General features: G+C 59.4%; 2 protein-coding genes across 2 annotated transcripts in view; one reads left to right on the forward strand and one right to left on the reverse strand.

The window, feature by feature from the left end:
* Positions 1-10,726, forward strand: part of SPTBN5 (spectrin beta, non-erythrocytic 5) — a 46,679-nt gene extending 35,953 nt beyond the window's left edge. The window contains 21 exon segments of the mRNA XM_037835102.1: positions 347-484; positions 570-826; positions 1,037-1,223; positions 1,430-1,642; positions 2,139-2,335; positions 2,469-2,673; positions 2,938-3,132; positions 4,497-4,652; positions 4,901-5,118; positions 5,272-5,461; positions 5,623-5,799; positions 5,945-6,049; positions 6,552-6,785; positions 6,945-7,016; positions 7,320-7,412; positions 7,493-7,584; positions 7,711-7,796; positions 8,684-8,771; positions 9,020-9,208; positions 10,190-10,283; positions 10,551-10,726. Coding sequence (XP_037691030.1) covers positions 347-484; positions 570-826; positions 1,037-1,223; positions 1,430-1,642; positions 2,139-2,335; positions 2,469-2,673; positions 2,938-3,132; positions 4,497-4,652; positions 4,901-5,118; positions 5,272-5,461; positions 5,623-5,799; positions 5,945-6,049; positions 6,552-6,785; positions 6,945-7,016; positions 7,320-7,412; positions 7,493-7,584; positions 7,711-7,796; positions 8,684-8,771; positions 9,020-9,208; positions 10,190-10,202 — 3,105 coding nt within the window. The 3' untranslated portion in view covers positions 10,203-10,283; positions 10,551-10,726.
* Positions 10,727-10,779: 53 nt separating this feature from the next.
* Positions 10,780-23,528, reverse strand: PLA2G4B (phospholipase A2 group IVB). The gene is made up of 20 exons (XM_037834236.1): positions 23,399-23,528; positions 20,896-20,968; positions 20,427-20,563; positions 20,183-20,314; positions 19,714-19,754; positions 19,484-19,526; positions 19,219-19,273; positions 18,744-18,874; positions 18,385-18,468; positions 18,101-18,138; positions 16,469-16,604; positions 15,571-15,707; positions 15,028-15,250; positions 14,760-14,877; positions 14,300-14,437; positions 13,993-14,097; positions 13,614-13,793; positions 13,067-13,233; positions 12,201-12,387; positions 10,780-12,041 (listed from the first exon to the last, which is right to left on the reverse strand). Exons 1-20 carry the CDS (start codon positions 23,507-23,509, stop codon positions 11,821-11,823), a joined length of 2,457 nt encoding a protein of 818 aa, XP_037690164.1. The 5' UTR covers positions 23,510-23,528; the 3' UTR covers positions 10,780-11,820.
* Positions 23,529-23,530: the final 2 nt, after the last annotated feature.

The following is a 23,530-nucleotide window of genomic DNA, read 5'->3' on the forward strand; positions in this document are numbered from 1 at the left end:
AAGATGTTAAAAGGACACAGTGAGGGCAGGACCTGCAGTTCTGTGGGTAAAGAAGTCAAAGCATAGCACCTTTTAAATGCTCTCTCTTCTACCTACAAAGGGCAGGCCCTGACCCCAGGCTGGCTTCCCTCTGATAAAGGGCCCTGCTAAGTATTTTATGTTTTATCTCATTTAAGCAAAATAATCCATTATGAGTCCCATTATGTGGATAAGGAAAATGAGGCTCAGAGAGGTTGAGGAGCTTGCCCAAGGTCACACAGCTAGCACCCAGAGACTAAGTCAACACAAGTGCCCTGGAACCAGCAGTCCTGCGTCCATGAAGTATGTGCCCATGTTGTGGCCGTAGGAGGGGCAGAGGCTGCTGCAGGGGGGCCACCTGGCCTCAGAGACCATCCGAGAGAGGCTGCAGGAGCTGAGAGAGCTCTGGGACCAGCTTCAGGCCAAGTGCCAGAGGAAGGCGGCTGAGCTACAGGAAGCCTGGGAGGTGAGGCTGTGTGTGTGGGCCCCAGAGCAGGCAGAACAGGGTGCCAGGCCTCCCCACAGCATGCCCACCTCACATTCTGCCCCAGGCCCTGCATCTCCAGCGGAGCCTGGAGGAGCTGGAGAGCTGCCTGGAGCCCGTGGAGGCCGAGCTGCAAGCCACCCTCAGGGAGCAGGACCTGTCCGGGGTGGCCCAGCTCCTGGGGGCACAGGGAGAGCTGGAGGCAGCTGTGGACGGGCAGGCCAGGCAGGCACGGGCCCTGCTGAGCCAGGCCCAGGCCTTTGCCAGGGAAGGCCCCTGCCCCACCAAAGACCTTGAAGAGCAGGCCCGGAGGCTGCTTCAGAGGTATCTCTGCCTGTGCCCCCCACCTCGGTGCACTGCCTCTCACCTCCCCTCTGCCTTCCTGGAGGGACACCCACCCCGGGGCCCAGCTCATATCTTCTCAGGGCTTCTTGGCCCCCCACCAGGGGCACAAAGTGGGTGAGCTCTGTGTCGCCGTCCAGCCCTAATACTGACCGTCCCCACCTCTCCTGGCCCCGCCATTCTCTGCTACAGATTCGAGAACCTGCGGGAGCCGCTGCGGGAGCGCAGGGCAGCCCTGGAAGCCCGTGGCCTCCTCCACCAGTTCTTCAGGGACGCCGACGAGGAGATGGCCTGGGTGCAGGAGAAGCTGCCCCTGGCTGCGGCCCAGGACTATGGCCCGAGCCTGGATGCAGTGTGGCACCTGCAGGAGAAGCACCAGGTGCCCGCCCACCCCAGGAGCGGGAGGGGCAGGGTCTGCCCTCGGAGTGGCGAGACTCCAGTCGCAAGGCCCGACCGGGAGCTCTCTGCCTCGGGGGGCTTTGGGGGGCAAGTCTTTGGGGTCCCATGAGACTTCAGGCTAAACTCTGGGGGTCGCTTCAGGAGTGCCCAGGAGTGCCCCGGGCCTGTCTTCCTCCTACTCCACAGAACTTGGAGAGTGAGATAAGCAGCCACGAGGCCCTGACCTGGGCGGTGGTGGGCACAGGCCACAAGCTGGTGCGGGCCAGGCACTTTGCCGCCCGTGAGGTAGCCACCCGCGTGCAGGACCTGGAGAGCGCCATGGGCCGCCTGCGGGCAGAGGTGGCGCGGAGGAGGCTGCGACTGCAGCAGGCGCTGGAGGCCCAGCAGTTGCTGACAGAGGTGATAGGGGGTGGCGTGGAGATTGGAGGGGCGGGGGCCTGGGGCCCGAGGACACCTCGAGTGTGTGCAAAGCCTGGAGTGTCCCTCCCCCGGGGACTCCCGTCTCTCTGTGTATCTCTGTCACCTCCTCAGTAAATGGGCTTCTACCCCCAGGTCTTCCTTCTGCATCTTTCCCACCAACAGGGCCACTGGTTTGTTCTGCTTTGCTTTGCTTTGTTTCACTGTTTCTTCTAAACCAGTGGTTCTCAACCTATGCTTTACATTAGAATCACCTGGAAACTTTTAAGAACTACTAATGCTCAGGCCCCATTCCAGACCAAATCAGAATCTTCAGGGCTGTGGCCCAGGCCCAGGTAGTTTTAAAAGCCCTCCAGGTGATTCTAACATGCCGCTAGGTTGAGAACCCACTGCTCTAAATCATGAGGCCGCAAATCCTAGGCTGGGGTTCCTGGGGGTTGATGGCCCAGGGTAACCGGATCTCCCCTCCCTCCCCCAGCTCCTGGAGGCTGACTCCTGGCTGGCAGATCGGGGCTGCGTCCTGGACAGTGAGGACCTGGGCCGGAGCGTGGAGGCCACGCAGGCCCTCCTGCGGCGGCTGGAGGCCACCAGGAGAGACCTGGAGGGGTTCCGCACGCGCCTGGAGAGGCTGCAGGAGAGGGCAGTGCTCCTGGAGGGCAGGCAGAACCCAGAGAGGTGGGTCTGCAGCACGCGCACCTGGGGAGAACAGGGGCAGGACACCCCCTACAGGGGCACGCTGGGGGCTGGGGCCAGTGCGGAGAGGAGAGAGGAAAGGGCTCCTCTCCAAGCCATCTCTTTCCTGCTGCAGCCCCAAGGTGCTGGCCCAGTTGCAGGTGGTGGGGGAGGCCCACGTGGGGCTGCTGCGGAGAGCGGAGGGCAGGGCACAGGGCCTGCAGGAGCAGCTGCAGCTGCACCACCTGGAGCAGGAGGCCCTGCTCCTGGACTCCTGGCTGGCTGGCAAGGTGATCGCCGCCGAGTCCCAGGACTACGGGCAGGACCTGGAGGGTGTCAAGGTGAGTGGCTCCCCAGCAAACCTATGGGGAGAATGGATTGCAGTGGAGCAAAGGCAAGGAAGAGGCGGACTCTGTGGTGGGTGGGATGCTGGGGAGTGAGCAGAGGGAAAGTGGGGGGGCTCCCTGGGCCAGGGAGAACCCCTATGGTTCTAGAACCAGGGCTCAGGGATGTTGGAGCTCTCAGATCCTGTCAAGCCCTTTGGAGCTTCGAGAGCTGCCAAAGCCACCTCCAGAGTGACCCTCCCTGGCCCCACACCCTTACAGGCACTGGAAGAGAAGTTTGATGTGTTCAGAAAGGAAGTCCAGAGCCTGGGGCAGGCCAAGATGCAGGCCCTGAGGGAGCTGGCCGACTCCCTGGAGCAGGGTGCTCCCGGGCGCTTTCCTCAGATTCAAGCCCAGAAGAGCCGTGTTGAGGCCACTTGGGAAAGGCTGGACGGGGCAATAAAAGTCCGCACAGAGGTAGGTGTCCCCAGGCCAGGCCAGGCTGGGGCAGCCAAAGAGCTGAGGCTGTGCCTGGTGCCTGGGCCGGGGCAAGCAAACTCACCACCTGTGTGTCTGCATGTGTGTGAGTGCTTAGGTGTGAGCATTGCATGTGTGGGTTGGTGTGTTTGTGAGAGCTTGTACAGGCGTGTGTGGTATGTATGTACACATGTGTGTGGTGTGAGTATATGTAGTATGTGTGCATATATGCATGTAAGTGCAGTTTGGGTATATTTGTGTGAGAATGAGTACGTATTTGCACATGGTATGTGGGGGGTGTGTGTATGGTGTGAGTGCATGTGCACATGTAGAGCTGTGTGTGCACATGTGTATGTATGTATACATGGGTATGGTGTGAGTGTGTGTAGTATGTGCACATGTGTGCATGTATGTGTATGGTTTGGGTACATTTGTGTGAAAATGAGTGTATATTTGTACATGGTATGTGGGGGGTGTATGTGTGTGTGGTGTTAGTGCATGTGTAAAGGTGTGTGCGTGTGTGTGTGTGCATGTGTCCGAGTGTGTAGGGGGTGGCTGCCTCTAAGTCCTGGCGCCCAGCAGATGAGGGGCTCCAAAGCTATCCCCATGCAGCCCACTCTGGCCCTTTCCACTAACATGGCTTCCTCCTGGCACAGACAAACCTCCAGGGAGCAACCAAAAACCAAGTCTGCCCAGCTTCCGAGTCCCTCCCAGCCCTCCCTGCACCAGGCTTCAGTTTCGCTGAGGCACACAGCTCGTGGGCTCTCCTTGTACACCACACACGTGCAACTCGGCTTGATCTGGTGGTCACGGTGTGCGAGGCTCCCTTCTCCCCCACTCCACTTGCTCGCTCTTGCCATCTAAATGCAGGGGGATAAATCTTCAGTTTTCTTCCATGACCTTGGCCCTCAACCGCAGCTGGTTGTTTCCATGAAGGCAGCCCTGCTCGCTGAGCTCCTGACAGCCTGGCAGCCTCCCGAGTGAGACCCTCTCCCCTCTCCCAGTGCTGTCAGAAGGGCTGCATGTGGCGCCCTCCTGGGCCCACGTGTTCCCTCAAGAGAGCCAGTCCCCGCGAGCTGCTTGTTCTCCCCTCTCTCTGCCTGTCTCGTGGGCTGTGCGCTGAGCCCCTCTCCCACTGAACGCCGCCTGGGGCCCTGCCACGTCGTCCATAGCCGCCCACCTTTATTGACCAGCTGCCACACCCAGAACGTGCTCTGTACCTCAGCTGTGAATGAGTCACCAAGCCCAAATAAAGAGCCCTGCTTGCCCCCAAAGGAGGCGGCCTTGGGGGCCATGTCTCCGGGGAGAAAGCAGCCCCTGGGGAGCAGAGCGCAGCCCAGAGCCGGCCCCCCCTCCTCCCCCAGAACCTGGCTGCAACCCGCGAGGCCCACAGCTTTGAGCAGGCAATGGCCGCGCTCCAGGGCTGGATGCGGGAGAAGGCTGCCCTGATGGAGGGACGCGGCCCAGGCCACGACCTGCCGGCTGTGCAGATGCTGCAGCAGCAGCACAGGCGCCTGGAGGTGAGACACCTGCGCCCATCTGAGCCCCTTCCCCAGAGGCAGTAGGTGAGGGTCCTCCCACCCCAGGGACTGGGTACTTGAGCCTCTGCCCCAGAGACCTGATCCCTCCCCTCAGGGCCCAGGTTGTGGAACAGAGGGAGGTGGCCTGGGAGAAGGGCACGGACTCCCCAGAGAAGGCGGGGGCTGCCTGAATGGTGGCACATGTCAGGCAGGGAAGAGCGAGGTCTGATCTTGGGTTCTGGTTGCAGAGAGAACTGGTGGCTGTGGAGGAGGAGGCTGCTCGGCTGCGGGTGGAGGCCCACCGCCTGGGCCAGCTGTGCCCCGCGGCTCGGGAGGGCCTGGCCAAGCAGCTGGCCGAGATGCAGGAGGCCTGGGCCGCCCTGGAAGGGAAGGCCCAGCAGCGGGGCCGGCAGCTGGAGCAGGCTGCCCAGGGCCATGCCTTCCTCCGGCGCTGTCGGGAACTACTGTAGGTGACACCCTGCCTTGGTTGTTGGTTCTGCTCTGCCCTTTGGGTGGGGGTCACACCTGCTCTTCTGGGAGCTGGACTCTCCCTCTGTCTGCTCAGCTCAGGTCCTGCCCCCTCCCAGCCCTGACACGACTTCCTTTCCCTGCCCCACAGAGCATGGGCTCAAGAGAGGCAGGTGCTGGTGTCCTCAGAGGAGCTGGTCGGGGACGTGGCAGGAGCTGAGAGGCTCCTTGGGCAGGTTGAAGAGCTGGGGCAAGAAATCGAGAAGCAGTGCCTTCGAGCCCAGGACGTGCGGCAGGAAGGGCAGCAGCTGGTGGACAACGGCCACTTCATGTCCCCGGAGGTGGGGTTGAGCTGGGGATGGAGCCCAATTACCCCAGGCAAGGGAAGGCCAGGGGAAAGGCAGAGAGAGAGCCAGAGAAGGGGGGAGGCCCAGGCCTGGGTCCTCCCTGCACACCCCTCCTCTACCCTAGCACTCACCCACAGCACCCACCTCCCCACCAGGTCATAGAGTGTCTGCAGGAGCTGGAAGGAGGGCTGCAGCAGCTCCAGAAGGCCTGGGCCCTGCGCCGGGAGTGCTGTGAGGATAGCTGGGAGCTGCAGACGCTGCGGCAGGGGCTGGAGCAGGCTGAGGCCTGGCTGGCCTCCCGGGAGGGCCTCCTGCTGGATCCCAACTGTGGGGTGAGCGGAGGCTGGCAGCTACGGCCGTGGGGTGGACCCTGCTGTTCCTCCAGCCCACTGGCCGCCCAGGCCGGCCCGTGGAGGGTGAGGGGAAGGCTCTCGGCACTCTGGGAGCCGGGCCTCACCCGGGCCTGCTTCTCCCCAGCACTCAGTGTCTGAAGTGGAGTTGCTGCTCCACAGACATCAGGGCTTAGAGAAGCTGCTGGCAGCCCAGGAAGACAAGTTTCACCAACTGCAGAAGCTGACAGAGGTGACGGGGGGCCCCACCAGGAGATAAGGGATCTGAGGGCCGGGATGGGCCCAGTTCCTAGTCTCAGCCTGAGAGTGGGGGTCCTCCCAGATCACTGAGCCCACTCCCAAGACTTCCTCAAGGCTTACCCTCCAGGAAAATCCCATTCTTTCCCTTCCCAGACAAGAACAATGTGGAGGCAAGAGCTCTCTCTGGAAACAGAATGGGAGGGATTTGTTTTTTTCTATTAAAGCAAAATTCTCATATCATAAATTTTACCGTTTTAACCATTTTAAAGTATACAATCCAGTGGCTTTTAGTACATTCACAGTGTTGTGCAGCCATCACCACTAGCTAATCCCTTTACATTTATATCACCCCCAAAAGAAACCCCACACCCAACAAGTGGTCACAAGGATGGAAGGAGTTTTGAAAGATGAGGCGGGGCATGGAGCCCCCTTGGAGCCCCCTGAGGCCATGGCCGGTCTGTCCCTGACTTGCCTCACTTTCCCCCCACCCCCAGATGGAACAGAAGCTGCTGCAGCAGTTGAAGGCCGAGAGTTGGGAACCTGGGAGACTTGGCGGGAGGGGCAGCCAGTGGACACCCCTCCAGGGGAGGCCCGCCAGACACCAGGGGCCGGGAGCTCAGCAGGCCGAGACGAGGGCCCCGCAGCCCGGTGTCCCCATCGGGGGCCTGTCCCTGGTGATGGTGCAGGCAGCCAGGCAGCAGGCGCCCAGCGGGGCCGGGACTGTGGTGGTAAGGCCCTGGGGGCTGGGAATGCTGGGCAGCGGAACTGAGAGTCATCGGAACAAAAATGTGGGGGGGCAGCAGTGGGGTGCCGAGCCCACCTCCCAGAGTGGCCCGCTCCTCTGTGCTGGTTCTGATGTTTCGCCGGGGCCCATCTGGCATTTTCAGGTTGCAAAGGGTGCCCCCAGCACAGAGGGGATTTTGGAGCATAAACAACAGCCCCTGCCTGGGGGAAGGCAGGTAAGTGCCAGGATCTTTCTTCTCCAGCCAGCTGTCCGCAAACCCATCGAGGCCTGGCACCCAGGCATAGTGGACACCAGTAGACTTCCCACCACTCTAGGCCAGTTTGGCTCCTTGAGGCCCCTGCACAGCTTCTGCCCCCACCCAGGGAGGGATGGGGCCCCCTCCCTCTCCTCTCCTTCCTCCTCCCCTTGGTTTCCCCCCACAAATGACTCCGGTCATTTTCCTGGGAACCTCTGGAGACACACAGTCAGGCCTTGACAAGGGCCTGGCTGCAGCTTCCTCCCCACCTTCTCCTCACAGCCCAGCTTGTGCTCCTGGGAGAGCTGCCCTGGGGCCTTCCTGGGGGGCTCCCTAAACCTGCTGCCAGCTGAGCGGATGGCAACTGCAGCCCAGGTACCCCATGGAGACGCGGAAAGGGCTTGCAGAGAAAAGCTGAGATGGCCTTCGTGACCCCTGCCCTTCATCTCTCCTAGACAATGGCTTCCACAGCCACCCTTGACCTGGCAGGAGCCCACTGCAACAAGTCAGGGGACCATCATGGCAGGAAACACACTTTCTCCTTAAGGTGCAACCTGTGTGGGGTAGAAAGACTGGCCCTGGAGACACAATGACTCAGGCATGGCTGAGGGGGGCTGGAAGCAGGGGACCCTGCAGGGGAGGCAGAACTTGACCCATCACATCTTGGTGCCAGGCTGAGCAGCAGGCCAGAGATCCTCCTTGGAGCACCACCCGAAGGGCAGGCTGAGAGCTGGCTGCGAGCCCCGAGCAGCAAGACAGGTGGGTTCCTGGGAGAGAAGTGGGCCCCAAGCTCCTGAGTGCCGCTTGGGGTTTTATGCATTCTCCAATATGCATTTCACATCTGGTATCTTTATACCCTGAGAGGTAAGTGGGACTATTGTCTTTTCTCAGTCAAGGAATGTAAGGTCCAGAGACATCAAACAGCTTGCCCAAGATCACACAGCTAATTAGCAGCAGAGGTGGAGCCAGTCTCAACCCTGGCTGCCACTCCAGGTCCTGTTCCACCCCCAGCTGAGCCTCCCCAAGCCCTTGCCTCTAGGATCCTTGCAGATTCTGATCCTCCCAGCCCTGAGACTCTCCCAGCCCAGGATCAGAGGGACTTCTCTAAACTTCCAATCCTCAGACAACTCTGAATATCACCTCCCTAGGGGTGTCTTGCAGACAGTGGCCAAGCCCGCTTCCCCATCACGAGGAACACATAAAAAGCATTCCCCTTTGACCCCTTTTTCTCTTCATTGTCATGGTGTATTAGGGAATGTTCTGAGGCTGCTGGGGCCTCCAGCTTGAGTCCCATCCCCGCTTTAAGTCTCGGTGGGCTCCCGGCTCCGTTCCTCTCCATCTCTGACACCTGGGCTCTCCAGAATCCCAAAGGGCTCCTGAGTTTCATCAGTGTTCCCCATCTCCTCCAGATCAAACCTTTCTTAGCCCATCTGAGTTCCGTCTTCTAGGAGGCAGGGATGCACTGGGGACAAACCCCCAATGCTCAGCCCACTCTGCAGCACCACATGGGGAACGCTTGATGCACATGGATCCAAAGCTGAGCTGAGCCTCCAGAAGCAGGAGAAAGGAGCAAGCAGGGAGCCAGTTGCCTGCGGATGGCCCAGCTTCTGGACAGGGCTGACAGCGGTTCTTCCCTTGCTCTGCAGCCCAGCTGAGCCCAGAATTCAAAGCCAGACCTCTCGGCTTCCCCCGTGAGAGCACTGAGAGGCTGCCCAGCAAGGCAGCTCTGCCCAGGTAGGGCCCCCAGATGGGGGCGGGGGGCTTTCAAGTGGCTGGAATGGATACTGCCCTCTTAAGTCCAAGGTCCCAGGACTCAGACCTACTCTGCTGGGTGGGGGACAATCCCCATGTTTGAGACCCTCAACCACCCCAGGGAAACAGAAAGTCCTACCACCTCTTCTGGGGGCAAACCTGCTCACTCTCTGCTGTGACTGCAGCCGGGGGCAGCTGATCCTGCGCCATGAGGCTCCCTTTCCCCACAGATTCGACCACTGTCCCAGCCCAGGGGCTCAGCCCGCCACCGCCCTGCCTGTCCCAACTTCCCCCACTGAGGGAGACGGCTGTGTGCACAAACAGGCGCTCGCAGCCCTGTCCGCTCCCTCACCCGGCTGGTCCTGCAGAGAAAACAGCACGAGGCTCCCAAGGCCTTTCCCACTCCGGCCAGGCCCAGGGTAAGGGGCACCCTGGGTTCCCTTTGCATGTTGCTAGAAAGCTTGCCTGCATTTGCCTACCCGGGGCCCGTGCATTCCTCACATTTTGGTCTCTCTTCGCTTCTTCCTTCTTGAAGACAGAGCATTTGTCAGCAGGGCCGCCAGATTCCTTCTCCACCCCGCAGGGCTTGTAGCCCCACTATCTGCCTCCATCCGCTCCTGCTTTCCCTAGTCCAAAGACCCTGCCCTCTCTCTAAGGGGAAAGGGAGCCTTACTGATATAAAGAAGCCCACAGATTGCAGAGATGGCGTGACTGAGCAGGGGCGAGGACATGGGAAGGTTGGGAAAATGTGGTTGGTTAGAGTCTGGGAACGAGTGGTTCATATGTGGGTTCCTTTGCCTCTTCTTATAAGAGCGGGCCTCATTCAGATGCTCAAGCCCCTCACCCCCATCTCCCTCCCACCAGTGGGCAGCAGGGCTCTTCCGGAGAAGAGATGCTCAGGGTTGGGTGAAACCGGGGAAGGGACAGAAGACAGGAAGGATACAGCAAAGCTTTCACCCATGGGCCCATAAGCCCAGAATGAGCCTGGATCTCTCTCACACATGCGCACCCACACATACACACACACACAACCTGTGCCTGAAGGGCACTGAGCCCTTAACAGATAAGACAGCCATGTCCGTGGTCTCTGGCACAGTTGCCTGCACTGTGCTCTGTCACTGTAGTCACAGGCCCAGGGCAAAGCCTGAGAGTCGCTCTCCAGGGCGCACCCATATAGTGAGTTGGGCCATCAAAATCAAGGCAGTCGTCTCCCATTTACCCCACCCCACCCAACTGTGGTCCCTCCTGCTGCTGCCTGTCCACACCAGTATCTGCGCCCCACATTTGTGCTACAATGTGGGTGTTCCAGGGAAGGCCAGGCGGCTGGGGCACCTGTGCCTGGAGGAGATTCTGGGGCAGCCGGGCCCTCAATTCACTCTGTCTCCCTGTTCTCCCAACAGGACTGGGTCCTGAAGTGAGCCCTGAGGTGGCACCGAAGCTCAGGGGGACAAGTGAGGACACGCTCTAGGGGATGAGAACAAGACTCGGCTTCAGGTATCTGAGCATCCTTCCCACAGCTGCTCAGACCCCAGCTCTGCCCAAAGGACCAGCTTCTAGAACAGACAGCGCCTTGTCATGAGCTGAAATGATGCCCTTGGTGCTTGTGGTGGTTTGGAGCTGTGTGTACCCCAGAAAAACATGTTCTTAAACCTCATCCATTCCTGTGGGTGTAGAGCCACTGTAAATAAGATCTCTTCCAGAGGTTACTTCAGTTAAGGTGCAGCTCAAATGACTCCAATTGGGTTTTAATCCACATTACAGGAGTCATTTATAAGCAGAGTGAAAGGCAGCGAAAACGTCATGGGAAGGAACCAGAAGTCAATGGAACCCAGAGAAGCCAGCAGAGACCACCATGTGCATTGCCACGTGACAGAAAAGCCAAGAATCAAGGATCACCAGCAACCAGCCCCAGAACGCCACAGCCTTCTGGGAGAAAGCATCACCTTGTGACGCCTTGATTTTGGACCTCTCCTGGCCTCAAAACCGTGACCTAATAAATTCCCATTGTTTAAGCCAGCCCATTGCATGGTATTTGCTTTAGTAGCCAGGAAATTAAAACAGTGCTGGTCTCTTTCTTTGGCTCATCTGGCCCCAGGCGTGGCTGGAAGCAGCCCTGTGACTTAGTCCTTGGCCTCACCCCACAGTCCCTGGCTGGGTGAAGAGGACAGGTGTGTTGGCTGCCATTGCTGGCGAGTCTGCCCAGCTGAGAAGGGCCAGAGGTTATGGCAACAGAGACCTCCAGGCCAAGCTGACTTCCTCTAACGTTTTCCTCCCTGCTGGGAAAGGGTGGCACCAAGCGCAGGGCACCAGGGACGTAAGCCAAGTGCTCCGCTCTCCAGGGGATACCCCTGCTGACTATCAGCTCTTTGAGGTACCTGGGAGACATTCTGTTGCTTTGCTTTTTAAACCAGCCTTGCAATGCGCAACCAAGAGCCTGGAATGGCCGGCGTCTTCTTAGCAGCAATGGCAGATAAGCACAGAGAAAGCTTCATATTTGTATGAGCCTCTGTAATATAAAGTGCTCTATTTCACACTGTACAACCACTCACAGTAGCAAGGAAAGAAGGACAAACACAGGTCACGGGGCTTTGACTTCCACAAATATGATCTGGGTTCCAGCCACCCTTCCCTCCAGCCCCCTCCCGCTCCTGGGCTGCCACAGAACCTCTGAACCCCAAGTCCTTCCCACTCCACGGGGACCCAGGGCCCAGCGGTGAGGGTACTCTGCCTCCCTCCTGGCCTGCTGAAGGAGGGAGGGGCCCAGTCTACCAGCTGCCCGGGCTTTGGTGCTCAAATGGGACCCAGTGCCGGGTTTGCTGGCGGCTTCAGCACCACATCTGGGGCAGTTCTGGGCTTACCCTTGGTGGAGCTCCTCAGGACTGGACATGACTGGCCCATCCAAGCCCCAGACGCCCTGGAGCGCTGGGTGGTGGTGATGGTTGCAGCACCAGCTGCAGAGCAGACCTGGAGTGAGCCTGGAAGCATCTGGGGCGGGGCCGGCCGAGGCCACAGGGCTCCTGGCTCCCGGGGCTCATTCGGGCTTGGGCGGCCCGCGCTGCCTTCTTCTCTGCACAGCCTCGCGCAGTGCCTCCAGCAGCCGCTCCCGGTTGTTGCAGATGTTGTAGTGCGTCAGGAGGAGCAGCTTGTCCGCGTCCTCTGGGCTGTAGGTCACCTTCGTGTAGTGGTAGGGGGAGTCGGAGGAAGACAGGTTCACCTCCCCAGCCTCCTTCTCCTCGGGTGTGCGCCGGACCCCTAGGGAGAGAGTGCAGCCTCGGCAGAGAGGGGAGGTGCACCCGGGGTGGGGTGGGCCGCGGGGTCAACAGCGGAGGGGCGTAAAGGGGGTGGAGGGGGATGCACTGGGGGGCCGGGGCACCAGGAGGGCAAGGTGGTGGGGTGGGGATGGTGGCGCACCAGGGGCCGAGTGCTCCCGGAAGGAGTCATTGACCAGAGGGAAATGCAGCACGACAGGAGCCTCTGGGCACTCGGGGTCTGCAAACAAGTGGCACTCGCTGGGCTGGAGCTGCTCCTCCGGGCTGGGCGAGATGGGTGGGAACGGGATCCCCTGCTCCTTGCAGAACCGGCCCAGAAGCTGCAGCTGCTGCAGGGGGAGGCAGGAGTGGCGTCAGAGAGACGGCCCACGGGGCTCCCTGGGAGCCACAACACCAGGGCCGAGTGAATGTGGAGATCCCCTAAAGGACACACAGGACTTCCTCAATGCCAGATCGAAGACTGGGAACTGGACCCAACAGACAAACTCAGAGCAGAGGCTCTAAATCTGACAGTCCTTCTGTTGCAGCTCCCCCAGGGCTTGGCTGAGCTGGGCTGCAAAGAAACCCTCCAGTTCTGAAATTGGGAGGCAACCACCTCTCACTAATCAACAGAGAAACTCCAAGCAGGGGGATTCCAGAGATCTAGGCCCATACAGGGGTGCAGGTGCTGCCAAGGGAACCCAAATACAAAATATACGAAAGGCAGCTTCCCCACCGCCACAATTTCCTGAAGCAGAATAAGTGCCCCTGATGGTGAACTGATAAAATCCACTGTGTTTTATATACAAGCTGTCACTGTCACAGCTCCTAAGGGAATCACTGAGAGATTTTCTAAAGCTGGGCTGGATACTGGCCTCCAAGGTGGAGCTCCCCAGAGGGCAGGAGCCAGGAGGTCAGGCCAGCTGAGGACAGGCCAGGCCTGGGGTCACCCACCACCTCCCAAGCCTGCCCAACACCCCAAGTCCCACGGCAAGAGGCATGCCCCAGCTCCTGCCCACCCCGCCCAACCTGAAAGGCTCCATTCAGGTTGTAGTCCAGCGACAGGATGAGGTCCACATCCCGTGTGGGCCGCAGGAGGGGCGGGCAGCTGGTGTTGATAAAGTAGCCAACATCCAGCAGGCAAAGGTAGGGTTCTGCAGGCGTCAGCTGGTTGGGAAGGCCGTCCAATTTGGTGTCTGGTAAGGTTTGGGTGGGAGATGGAGAGGGGAAAGCAGTTGTCACTGCTGCCGACCCCCTTGGCCTGATGGCAATTCATCGTGGCTGGTGGAAGGAGACTGGCCCCCGCCCCCTGCTCCCTCCTGCTGAAGTAGCACCTCCTCTGATGGCAGCCCCAAAGGTGGACACTCTATCCCCAACTCAGGGACAAGGAAGAGGCCCGGGACAAGGAGCTCCCGTTGCAAGCAGCCCAGGGGACTGAGTTTAAAGGGTTTGGTGCCAAGGGGGATGGGGATGGAGTGGAGAGTGGGGCTGCATGAACCCTGGACCAGAGACCCAAGACTCAGGTAGTCATGGAAGGATTTAGGGGACCTGGGCCCAGAGGGTGAAAAGTAGATACCTTTCCAGGTAGAGAAGTGAGGATGCTGGAAATAGTCTTTGTGGAAATGGAGGCCATACAAGAAATTGTGGGTGGCCTGGGCGAGTGGGCGCCACGTCAGAAGGTCGGTGAAAAACTCAGCAATCCTGCCAGAGGCTGTGGGTGGTTCTTCTATCTTCAGAAGGGGGACCTGCTCTTTGTCTGCAGTCAAGAGAGTGGGGGAGGCATCCTTCAGCAAATGGGGACCCTTGGGCCTCTACTCCAACCTCTGTGGCCAGTGACCCTGGAGATGGGGAGCATTGAGACCCCCCAAAGGTCTGAGCACAGTCCCTCACCATCCCCAAAACACAGCCCCAATCAGCTGCCACTTTGTTCCTTGCGAAGGAGCCCCAGCACCTACCCAAGGTGGCCCGATTCTGAGCCCAGTGGTCCCAGAACTGGCTGGGCTCCGAGGTCCAGTATAGGCTGTCCTGGAGGCTGGCTGCATACAGGTTGCTCCAGATACCTGAGAGAGGGAATACGAGGGGAAGAGTTCCCACTCCCCAACCCACCCCACCCCATCCCATCCTGTCCCTTCTCCATGGCTCATCCCGGCACAGGAAGCAACTCAGTGACTGAGCCGGGTAAGTTGAGAGCCCTACTGCATCTCCCCCAGGCCCATTCTCCCCCAACACCCCAGCCTCTCCAGCCCTCCAGAGCCCCCTCACCTTCCAGGAAGCAGATGCGGGACTCCGGGAGCCGCTTCATCAGCCGCCCCATGAAGAACTCGGAGCCGAAGAGCTCAGAGGGGATGAAGGCCCCATACTTGGGGAAGCCAATCTCATAGGGGGAGAACTCGACCCACTCTGTGAGAAGGCCACAGCCTCAGCCCTGGGGCTGGGAGCTGAGGCCCCTCAGGCACCAACGCACCCACAATTCAGGTGGCCTGGTGAGAAGGAGGCTCAGGCCTTAAGACATGCGGCCTGAGGCCCTTGCCCCTATCCCAAAGATCTGAATGAAGGGTAGGATGACAGTCTTTCGAAAATCCTGGGATCTGGCCCAGAAGTGTAGGAGAGGTGGGTGTAGAAAACCACCTCGTGCCTAAAGGCCCAGTAGTAAAGCCACTGCCTCTTACCCACCGTCCCCACAAACTGAGAGAGCACAGGTCTCAGCTCCCAGGATACTCACCTCCAAATTCAAAGGTGGTCAGGTTCTGACCTTTGGTGTTGAGGGCACAATAGATGGGCAGAGGATTCTGGCCGTGACTCAGGGCCTCCCGCTGATCTGAGAGTTTGTGGTCATGGGGCTGGGGGTGGAAAGATGGTTTTGAACCTAAATCCATGGTTTCCTGGTACCTGGAAACTTTCCACCCCCTGCTGCCCAGTGCCACTCTCCATCTCCAGACTTTGTCGTGGCTTTGGCAGTCCCTCTGCCCAGGCTGCACCCCGCCCCGTACCTCATCATGCAGCAGCGCCTCGTTGATGAGGGCCCACAGGTTGGTGAAGCAGGTCGGGTGGCCCAGGTGGGCTCGCTCAGCCAGCTCCTCCCGGTACCGCCTCAGCTGGCTGGGAGCCAGCACGCCCAGCTTGCTCTTGGTCAACTGGGTCTTCAGAAACTCAGTGGGTCCCTTTAGGTCTTTCTGAGACCACTCTGGGTCCTCATACAGGTTGGCCAAGGCCCTAGGCAAAGCCAAAGCCAGGAGGCTGCCACATAAGGACCCCATCCAGACTCCACATCCCATGGCTTTCCTTTCCAGGACAAGAGCTTGGCAGGCACCTTCCCAAGAAGTCAGGCAAGGTCCAAGGCAACTCTCAATCAGAGACAGTGAGCCCCCAAGGGTCCCCTGAGCACATTTCTCCCTGGCACGTGCATTCTCTCAGCCCTTCCAATTTGGTCAGAAGGGCCACTGGGGCCTTAGAAAGCTTTATCACCCGGAGCCTCCTCCCATGACCCAATTCGCAACCCCTGGGCTTCTGCACTCGACCTGCCACCAGCTCACCAGGTGGAGCCTGAGGCCCCTGTGATGTAGGAGATGCAGTCCAAGAGGCCCAGCTCCCTCAGGCCGGCCAGCTGCCCATACAGGGACGTCATGGCCCGGATCCCACCGCCAGTCGCCATTACAGCTACCACTGGGATCTAGAAGAGACGGCTGGCCTTAGGGAGGGGAAAGGCCAAGCCTCAGGAAGAGATTGTAGCTAGTCAAGGACCCTTCAGTGCAAGCCCCCACAGCTAAGGTAGGTCAAGATCTGATCTTGGTCCTTGGAATCTGTTCTGAGTCAGGCCTGCTGAGGGGAGTTTAGTCAGAAATAGCCTCATGAGGGTCAGTCTCCTCTGGTTTTAAGAACTCCAGGAAGAATGAACCAGACAAATTCCACGGACTTCCTCATCCTCAGCCCCTGAGAAGTCTGGTAATCATTTTCTGGGAACCCCTAGGCCACCTTAAATGTCCCTCCATATAGCTATCCCTCTCCCTTTTGCAAGAGGTCATTTCCCTAGGAGGCAACCCAGGCAGATCTGAGCCTCCTGGGAAGGCCCAGGCCAGCAGACTCAGGCCAGATGTCTCACTGACAAGTCAGACCCTGCCCAGAATTAAAATCGGGATCAGCCAGGACCAAGAAACAAAGAGAAGGAAAGCTACCCCGGGGGGAGGGGTTCCCCTCCGCAAGCTCCAGGGGCTGCATGCAGTGCTCCGCAGGGATCAAGCCCCTGACAACCTCAAGTGAGAAGGAAGCAGAGCTCTGGGCAGGCAGACAAGGGCAGCCATCGGCTCCATCTGGCACCAGCTCTGGTCTGCTTAGAGAACAGACCGAGGCCCAATCAGTTCCAGCCGTCAGCTCTGGGCTCTGGAGCCAAGCAAGCCTGGAGGCCCCCCATCCAACCCAGCCGCAACCCCAGACCTCATCCTCCTGCAGGTCTCCCTCCAGCTGCAGGACCTGCTGCAGAGCCTTGGCCACCACCTGCTTCCTCCTGCTCAGGAAGGCCCGCTCCTCAGCGCAGGGCTCGCAGCCCAGCCGCACGGCCAGCTCCCTCAGCCTGGGCGGGGAAGGAAGGGACCATGAGGCAGCGCTCAGCCTCGTCAGAGAATGGGAAGCGGGGTCTGCTTTCCCTCCAAAGCCCACTCCCCTCCTCTCCTCAACCCTCAGCCACTCCTGTGTCCCAAGACTCTGAAGTTTAAAGCCCAGGGGATAAAATAAATAAATAAATAAAAATAAAAAAATAAAGCCCACGGAGCATCAGGAGGAGAAGGTGCACCCAGACCCATGCCTGGCCACCCTCAGGGGACCCCATGAAACAGAGTGACAGGACAGGGAATCGCGGGGACTAGAGAAGGCCGCTCCGGGGTCCTGAGGGCAGGCCCACCCCCAGGGCAGGGCTAGACCGGAGATCCCACCACCGAGGCTCGACTCGGCTTTTCCTCCGCACCCAAACCAGGTGGGAAGGCAGGAACAAACGTCTTCCTTTAAATCTGGGAGTCCCACCTCTTTGTGGGGAGAAGTTACTCTCCCAAACACGTGGACGGCCAGGGTTTTCAAATAATAAGGCCTCTTATGTCATGGAGGCTATTTAAGGTCCAGCCACAACAGCTGCCTCCCAAAAAGGCAGGTTCCCTTCTCCTCTTGGTTCCTTCCCTCCCAGGTCTCAAACCATCACACATACCTCCCCTTCCCACCTGCTTTTCTGTTTGTTTGAATTGTAGTGCAATATACATAGCTTAAAATTTACCATTTTAAGCATTTTTAAGAGGATATTTCAGCAACAGTAAGTCCATTCACAATGATGTGGAACTGTCACCACTATTTCCAGCAATTTTTCATCATCCCAAGCAGAAACCCTGTGTCCATTAAGGAATAACTCCCCCCTCCCCACCTCCCCTCTCCCCTGCCCCTGGTAACCTCTAGTCTACTTTCTGACTCTATGAATATGACTATTCTGGATATTTCATGTTAGTGGAATCATATAATACTTGTCCTTTTGCATATGGCTTATTTCTTGTATCAGAGCTTCATCCCTTTTTATGGCTGAATAGTAAGCATATACCACATTTTGCTTACCCATCCATCTAACAATGGACACTTGGGTTGCTTCTACCTTTTGGTTAGTGTGAACAATGCTACTATAAATATTGGTATACAAGAATCTGTTCAAGTCCCTGTTTTCAAGTCTTTTGGGTATAACAATAGAAGCGGGCTTGCGTGTCACACAGTAATTCTATGGTTAACATTTCTGGGAAACATCCAACTCTTTTCCCCACCTGTTTTTCTAGCCAAACGTTTGTCAAGTGCCGCCTGGCTGGGCACGCACCCCTCTGACTAAAGCAGAAGCATGAGTAAAGGTGGAGAAGAGCCCCCTGCCACGCTAAGACCCCCCTCCCAGTACTCAGGCCCCATCCTGTGAGCCTATGCCGAGCACCTGCAGAGGGGAGTTGTGGCCGCCGCAAGGCAAGTCGCTCCTCCGGGCCATCCTGCCCAGCCTCCCCTACCCCTCCAGGTCTCCCACCAGGCCTTTCCCATCCCCAGCCAGCCTCTCACCCATCTTCTTTTTTCAGCTCCACCTTCATCAGGGGCTCCTGAAAACCAGGAATGCTCCGGTCACAATGGCCCACCTTCGGCCCAACTCCGTTCCTCTCATCCCACCCTGGCCGCACCCCCACGGTGTCCCCATGCTCCCTTAGGCCCCCAACCCCATCTCCACAGGGGCCAGGCCGGAAGCCTGGAGACACAGATGCTCAGAGGGGTTCTCTCCCCAGAGTCTGGCCCTGGGGTCCGAGGCCCAGCCCTGCCCAGGCGTCCAGTGGCCTCTCGGGGACCAGTACCTGGGATGTAGGGAAGACGAGCCTCACCAGCTGGCCGGAGGGTACGGCCCGGAGTGGCACCTTCAGTTGCTCTTGGGGGGCATCCTGCAGGGGAATACGGAAGAGGACCCAAGAATCTCTACCCTTCCACTCCTAGCAAGGATCTAACCAACTCCCAGGGAGTAACAGAGGAGGTAAGAAGGGAGCAGAGAAGGCAGACATGGACCGCACACACCCTTCCCAGGGTGCCTGGACCCTGCCAGGGACTGGGGCGGGAAGGGGAGCTCAGAGCGTGAGCAGAAGGATGGCCGGGAGGAGGCGCTGAGGGATGGAGGCGCAAAAGGCTCTGGGGGTCCCACTTCTTGGGAGCGAGGCACTACCTGGAGATGAATATTCAGCTCTTGCTCCCAGCAGGCTGGGCAGTGGAAGCAGAAGGAACCAGTGCCGATGGAGGCCTCCTGTGGACCTTCCCAGGACCCGGGAACCACAAGCTGAACTCTGCCCTCTGACTCTGGAGACCGAAACCCAAGCAGAGAGGCCAGGAATGGGATCCCTGCCCATGGAGACCCTCATCTTGCCTGAGGGGGCTGGAGGGCACCCCAGTGCCTGCCGCAATGGGGATCCGGCTCAGGCAGAGGCTGGGAGATGGTGCCCCCACCACAGCGCCTCTGAGAAAGACTAGAGGAGAGAGCTCAGGTTCTGGGGAGTCGCAGAGTGGGTTCCCTCCCCAATCCCTCCTCCTGCCTTTGGGAGCTGAAGGCAGGTAATATAAGGCTCCGTCCTGGGTGGGCAGCTCAGAAAGGGGGAAGGCAGGAGCTGAGGGCAGGGGCTGTCCCAGGGGATCAGAGGACTCACCCTTCTGGTGCTCTGCCTTGTCCAGCCAGACGTGCAAGCAGGAGAGCTCCCGGGCCTGAGGCATTCAGGGGGACCCTCAGACACCAGCCCCACCTCTGTCCAGGACCCCCGCCCTCCAGACTCCCTGGCTCCAGCTCCTCAGCACTTCACCACCCTGACCTCGAGTTGCTGGACATTTGCTTGAGATTGTATCCTCTTGAGGAACTGCAATCTCAGTGTCCCCCAAACTGAGCCCACATCCCCCAGAGCACAGTTCTAGACTCACCACCAGGATGCCATTGTTGACGAGCTGCTCAGCACATTCTGTTCTAGAAAGAGCCCCGGGGACCCTTAGCAGGAGTCCAGGTTCTCACCCCCCACGGAGGTCTGGGCACCCCTCCCCAACATCCAAGTCTCCCAGGGAAGGGAACCAGCTCTGGCACCTTGGGCCCTGTGCTTCTCAAAAGGAGCCACTCCCACCCGGGAATCTCCCCCCCACCCAGGCCCCTGACTCACAGACTCTGTAGCCGAAATTCAACTTCCAGCCGCTCCTTACTCTGGAGAAAAAAAACAAGTTGGAAAGGGTCAGAAGGAGTGTGTGTGTGGAGTGGAGTGTGTACATGTGTATATGTGCACTTGGGTAGATTCCAACCCAACCCAGATGCCAGCTGGCGGTGGGAAGGGTTACTGTCATGGTGGGAATGGCCACCGTTCGTGGCCAGGCTGCTCTGCCCACATTCTCCAGCTGCTCCGAGTGAGCTGCCCGCTGGCTCCGGGGCCAGGACAGGGAAGGAGCTGCCCTTGGATGGAGGGCAGCTCCTGGCTTCAAGGCCTCTGGATGCCAGGGAAGCCTGGCCCACTCCCTGGAGTAGAGGGGCATTTACCTAGCTAGCCCTCAGAGCATCTGCCTTTCCCAGGGCTCAGATCGCAAGATGTCAAATCCCTGCAGGCCCCCATGCCCTCAGCTGCCCGGATGCAGCCTTGCCTGAGGACTCAGTGAGAAGCTGTCCCGCCGGAACTCCCCGGCCCGCAGGGTCCCTGTGTCAAACAGCACTGACAATATGGTGTCATCTTTGGTCAACAGGTCCTGGTCGAAGAGTTTCAGTTCCACCACATTCTGGAGGGAGAACACAGTACGAGGGCTGCCGGAAGGAGGGGTGGGGTAGGAGGGTGAGCGGGCAAAGGCAGGGAAAGAAGGCAGACAGGTGGCACTGGCTGGCCTGGCCCACCTTGAGCTGCCTGTGGATTCGGAAGTAAAAGCTCTGATTCCAGATGGGGCTTCTGCTGTTCTTGACCGTGCGTGTCTGGAACCTGTGGCTGGAGGCTGTGGGCAGCCACAGAGTCACGTAGCAGTCGGAGGGGGTCACTGTGGGAAAGAAGAGCAGGGCCCAAGTGATGGCCAAGAGCCCTTCCCAACCCCAGCCTCCCAAAGTCCACTTCCTTCCACCCCAGGAGCCCCTGGAGACTAGAGACCCTCGCTGAATGGGAATGGGTCAGCAGGAGGGAGGGACGGTCACAGAGTCCCAACCTCCACCTTCCACCCAGGACCTCCCCTCACTACCCTGCTTCCATGACTCCTCTGCTGGCCCAGCCCTTCTCACCTCTCCTCCCACTGCCCCTGCCCCTACTTGGGATGCAGCTGCAGTAGTGTTCTTCCCTCTTGGCCCGGACACAGGGCAGGGGAAACAGCACACTCACCTAGGTCCTTGGAGGGCAGGTCATGGGCCTGCAGGATGCGAATGGTGAGCAGACAGGTCCCAGGCACTCTTGCCTGCAGAGTGGGGGAAGGGGAAAGGCTTGCTGTAGGCTGATGGGGCCAGGAGTCAAAAAGGAGGCTGGGGCAACCCCTCTGAGGCCTAATCCCGAACACAACCAAAGAATCTATCTCAAGGAGGAGATATTGTATCTCTGGATTAACCACAGCCAACTTTTAGGTAACACCCTATGCCCCATTCTGTCACATTCTGGTCTCGTGAGGCCTGGCCTGGCCTCGGGCCCCAAGCTGACCTGCTCCCATTACTCTCCATCCCCAGTCAGGGCACAGTTCTGGAAATCGGCTCTCTGCTAGCGTAGGAACAAAAGTTACCAGCTCAGACCGCCCACAGGTTATCAAGTTCTAGTTCTCCAGGTTCTATGAGGTCAGGCTAAAGATGGTTCCCAGGAAGCTTCATCCAAACTCACTTCCCTGGTTCCGGGAATGTGGATCCTGCCAAGCGTGCCAGGGCAGAAGCCTGTGCCAACTGCTCTTGCTTTTGGCCTTTCGCCCTGCCTCGGGAAGGCCTCTGATGGATGGAGATCAGGGAGTTCCCTGGTCCCAGGCAGAGCTGGGGAAGCTCACCCATCAGTGTCAGCCCAGGGTCCCCACACGCCAAGCAACTGAGTCAGAGGGAGCACCAGAGTGGCCACTTCCCTTTGGGGCCCCAGAAAGGCAGCTGGCAGCCTCTGAGTTCCCCAGGCCCAAGTTCACAGTGCCTGGGAGCAGAAAGAACTCAAGTGGATCTGGGCCCCAGTTCCCTGCCTCTTCCCTGGCTGCTGCTCACCACCCAGGCCCACAGCTGCCCATCCGCCCTCTCTACGCCTGGAGAGGACGCAGCTCCAGCCCTTCCTAAGAAACAGACACCTGCCGAGCCCGCGTTAGCCAGGGCCCTGGGTAGCGATTCGGAATCAGAGTGGGCCCAGTGCCCTGCCGGGCCTTACCAGAGCCATGAGGCTGAGTCCTTGGAGCAAGGAAGGAAGGACAGGGCAGTAGCCGAAGGACCGAGGACTGTCGGATCTTTAACCCAGAGCGAGGGGTGTCCCAGCTGTCCCAGAGCTCCTCCCTGATCCCTCCTACCTGCCTCTTCCGCCCCACCCAGGCCCCACACCCACTCTTGAACCAGCCACCCGCCCAGGAAGTGAAGCATCTTAAACCTACACCAGAACCACTGCCACCACCCTCGTGTGGGGGCTCAACACTCCCTGCCTGCCAGTCCGTGGACGACCCACTCTCTCCCAGCCTTGGGGGCCTCCCTCTCCCAGCCCTGATCTCCCAGTCCTACCCTAGACGAGGGGGCTTCCCAGGAGAGTTTGGGGGGCACGGGCTGAAGCAGAAGAAAAGGCAAGTGGAAGGTGGTGGCTTGAGGGACACTGGGGTAGAGCCCTGGAGTGGCAGCCAACAGAAGGGCGAGTCCCCCATCCGCGGGGTCTTTCACAACCTCCGGGCGCCAGCGGGACAGGAACTCCCAGTCCTGACTGAGGCGCTGGGCCAGCCTGAGAGGAGCGCCCTGGGCCCATCAGGGGCGTGGCTGTTACATAAAACAGCCCTTCAAAGCTGGGGATGCGCTGCCTCTGTCCTTGGAGCTGGGCACTGGGCGGCCGGCTCGGCAGGTGCCTCAGGAGGGGCTGGAGCTGCGTCCTCTCCAGGTGTAGAGAGGGCCGATGGGTAGCCATGGGCCCGGGCGGTGAGCAGCAGCCAGGAAAGAGGTACGGTCCCGGGGGAGCAGATTAATCCTGCATTCTTTCCGCCCTGGGGCTCCTGACAGAGCTCCCAGGCACTGAGGGGAAGTGGGGCTGGGAAGGGGGAGCTTTACTTTCTCCACGGTCCAGTTGGTGGGGAAAGGGGGCAGTTCAAGTGTGGAGACCAACCCTTTCTGCAGAGGAATGGCCCCAGGGTGGGTGAGGGGTCTCTGTCCCTTCCTCCCTGTTCTATGTGATATAGGGAATTACCCCCAGGGCACTACGGAGCTAAGGAGGAAAGCCAACGAGCCCAGAGCAAAGCCCAGAGCCCATCAGGCCAGGTCAGAGAGTTACAAGAGACCGAAGCAGGCTGCTCGCCCAGGAAGGTGCTGCAGTGGCCGTCATGGACACCGGGATTTGGGCAGCAAATACCTCTGGACCTGGTCCTCACCCCCAATTAGGGCCACCCTGAAATATTTACCGGCACTTCAGCCCTCATCAGACATGGAAGGCAAATGCATAATACATGAGTCACAGCTGCTGTTTATTGAACGCTTCCTCTGTGCCAGTCCCTAGCTGGCACCTTACAGATCCCACCTCCAACCCCCATGACGGCCCGTGAGGTAGGAGCCATCATTATCTCCGTTTTACAGAGGAGGACACCCATGCTCTGAGATGAGGTAACTTGTCCAAGGTCACCGGGCTGGTGGGAGGTGGTGCCGGCCCTGAAGCCCCATGCCGCCTCCACGACAGGTTGCTGCCTCACCTGCGGGGCAACTTCCTGGGAATCCTCAGCCACACCTGCCTGGCACTTCCTGGTCCTCCTGACGGCATCCCGGGATTCTCTGGAGCTGGACCCCCAGCCAGCAGGCGGCATGTGTTCAAACTCCGGGGTGTC

The sequence above is a fragment of the Choloepus didactylus genome, chromosome 4 (assembly GCF_015220235.1).
Source record: "Choloepus didactylus isolate mChoDid1 chromosome 4, mChoDid1.pri, whole genome shotgun sequence".
NCBI lineage: Eukaryota > Metazoa > Chordata > Mammalia > Pilosa > Megalonychidae > Choloepus > Choloepus didactylus.

What these genes read in the sequence shown, in the direction of transcription:
- PLA2G4B (XM_037834236.1), bottom strand. Translation starts at nt 23,509, where the DNA reads ATGCCGCCTGCTGGCTGGGGGTCCAGCTCCAGAGAATCCCGGGATGCC. An exon ending in CCCAGGAAGTTGCCCCGCAG is followed by an intron (nt 20,969 to 23,398) that starts GTGAGGCAGCAA and finishes CCCACTCTGCAG; the next exon opens with GCAAGAGTGCCTGGGACCTG. An exon ending in CCGGGAGCACTCGGCCCCTG is followed by an intron (nt 12,042 to 12,200) that starts GTGCGCCACCAT and finishes CTCTCTCCCTAG; the next exon opens with GGGTCCGGCGCACACCCGAG.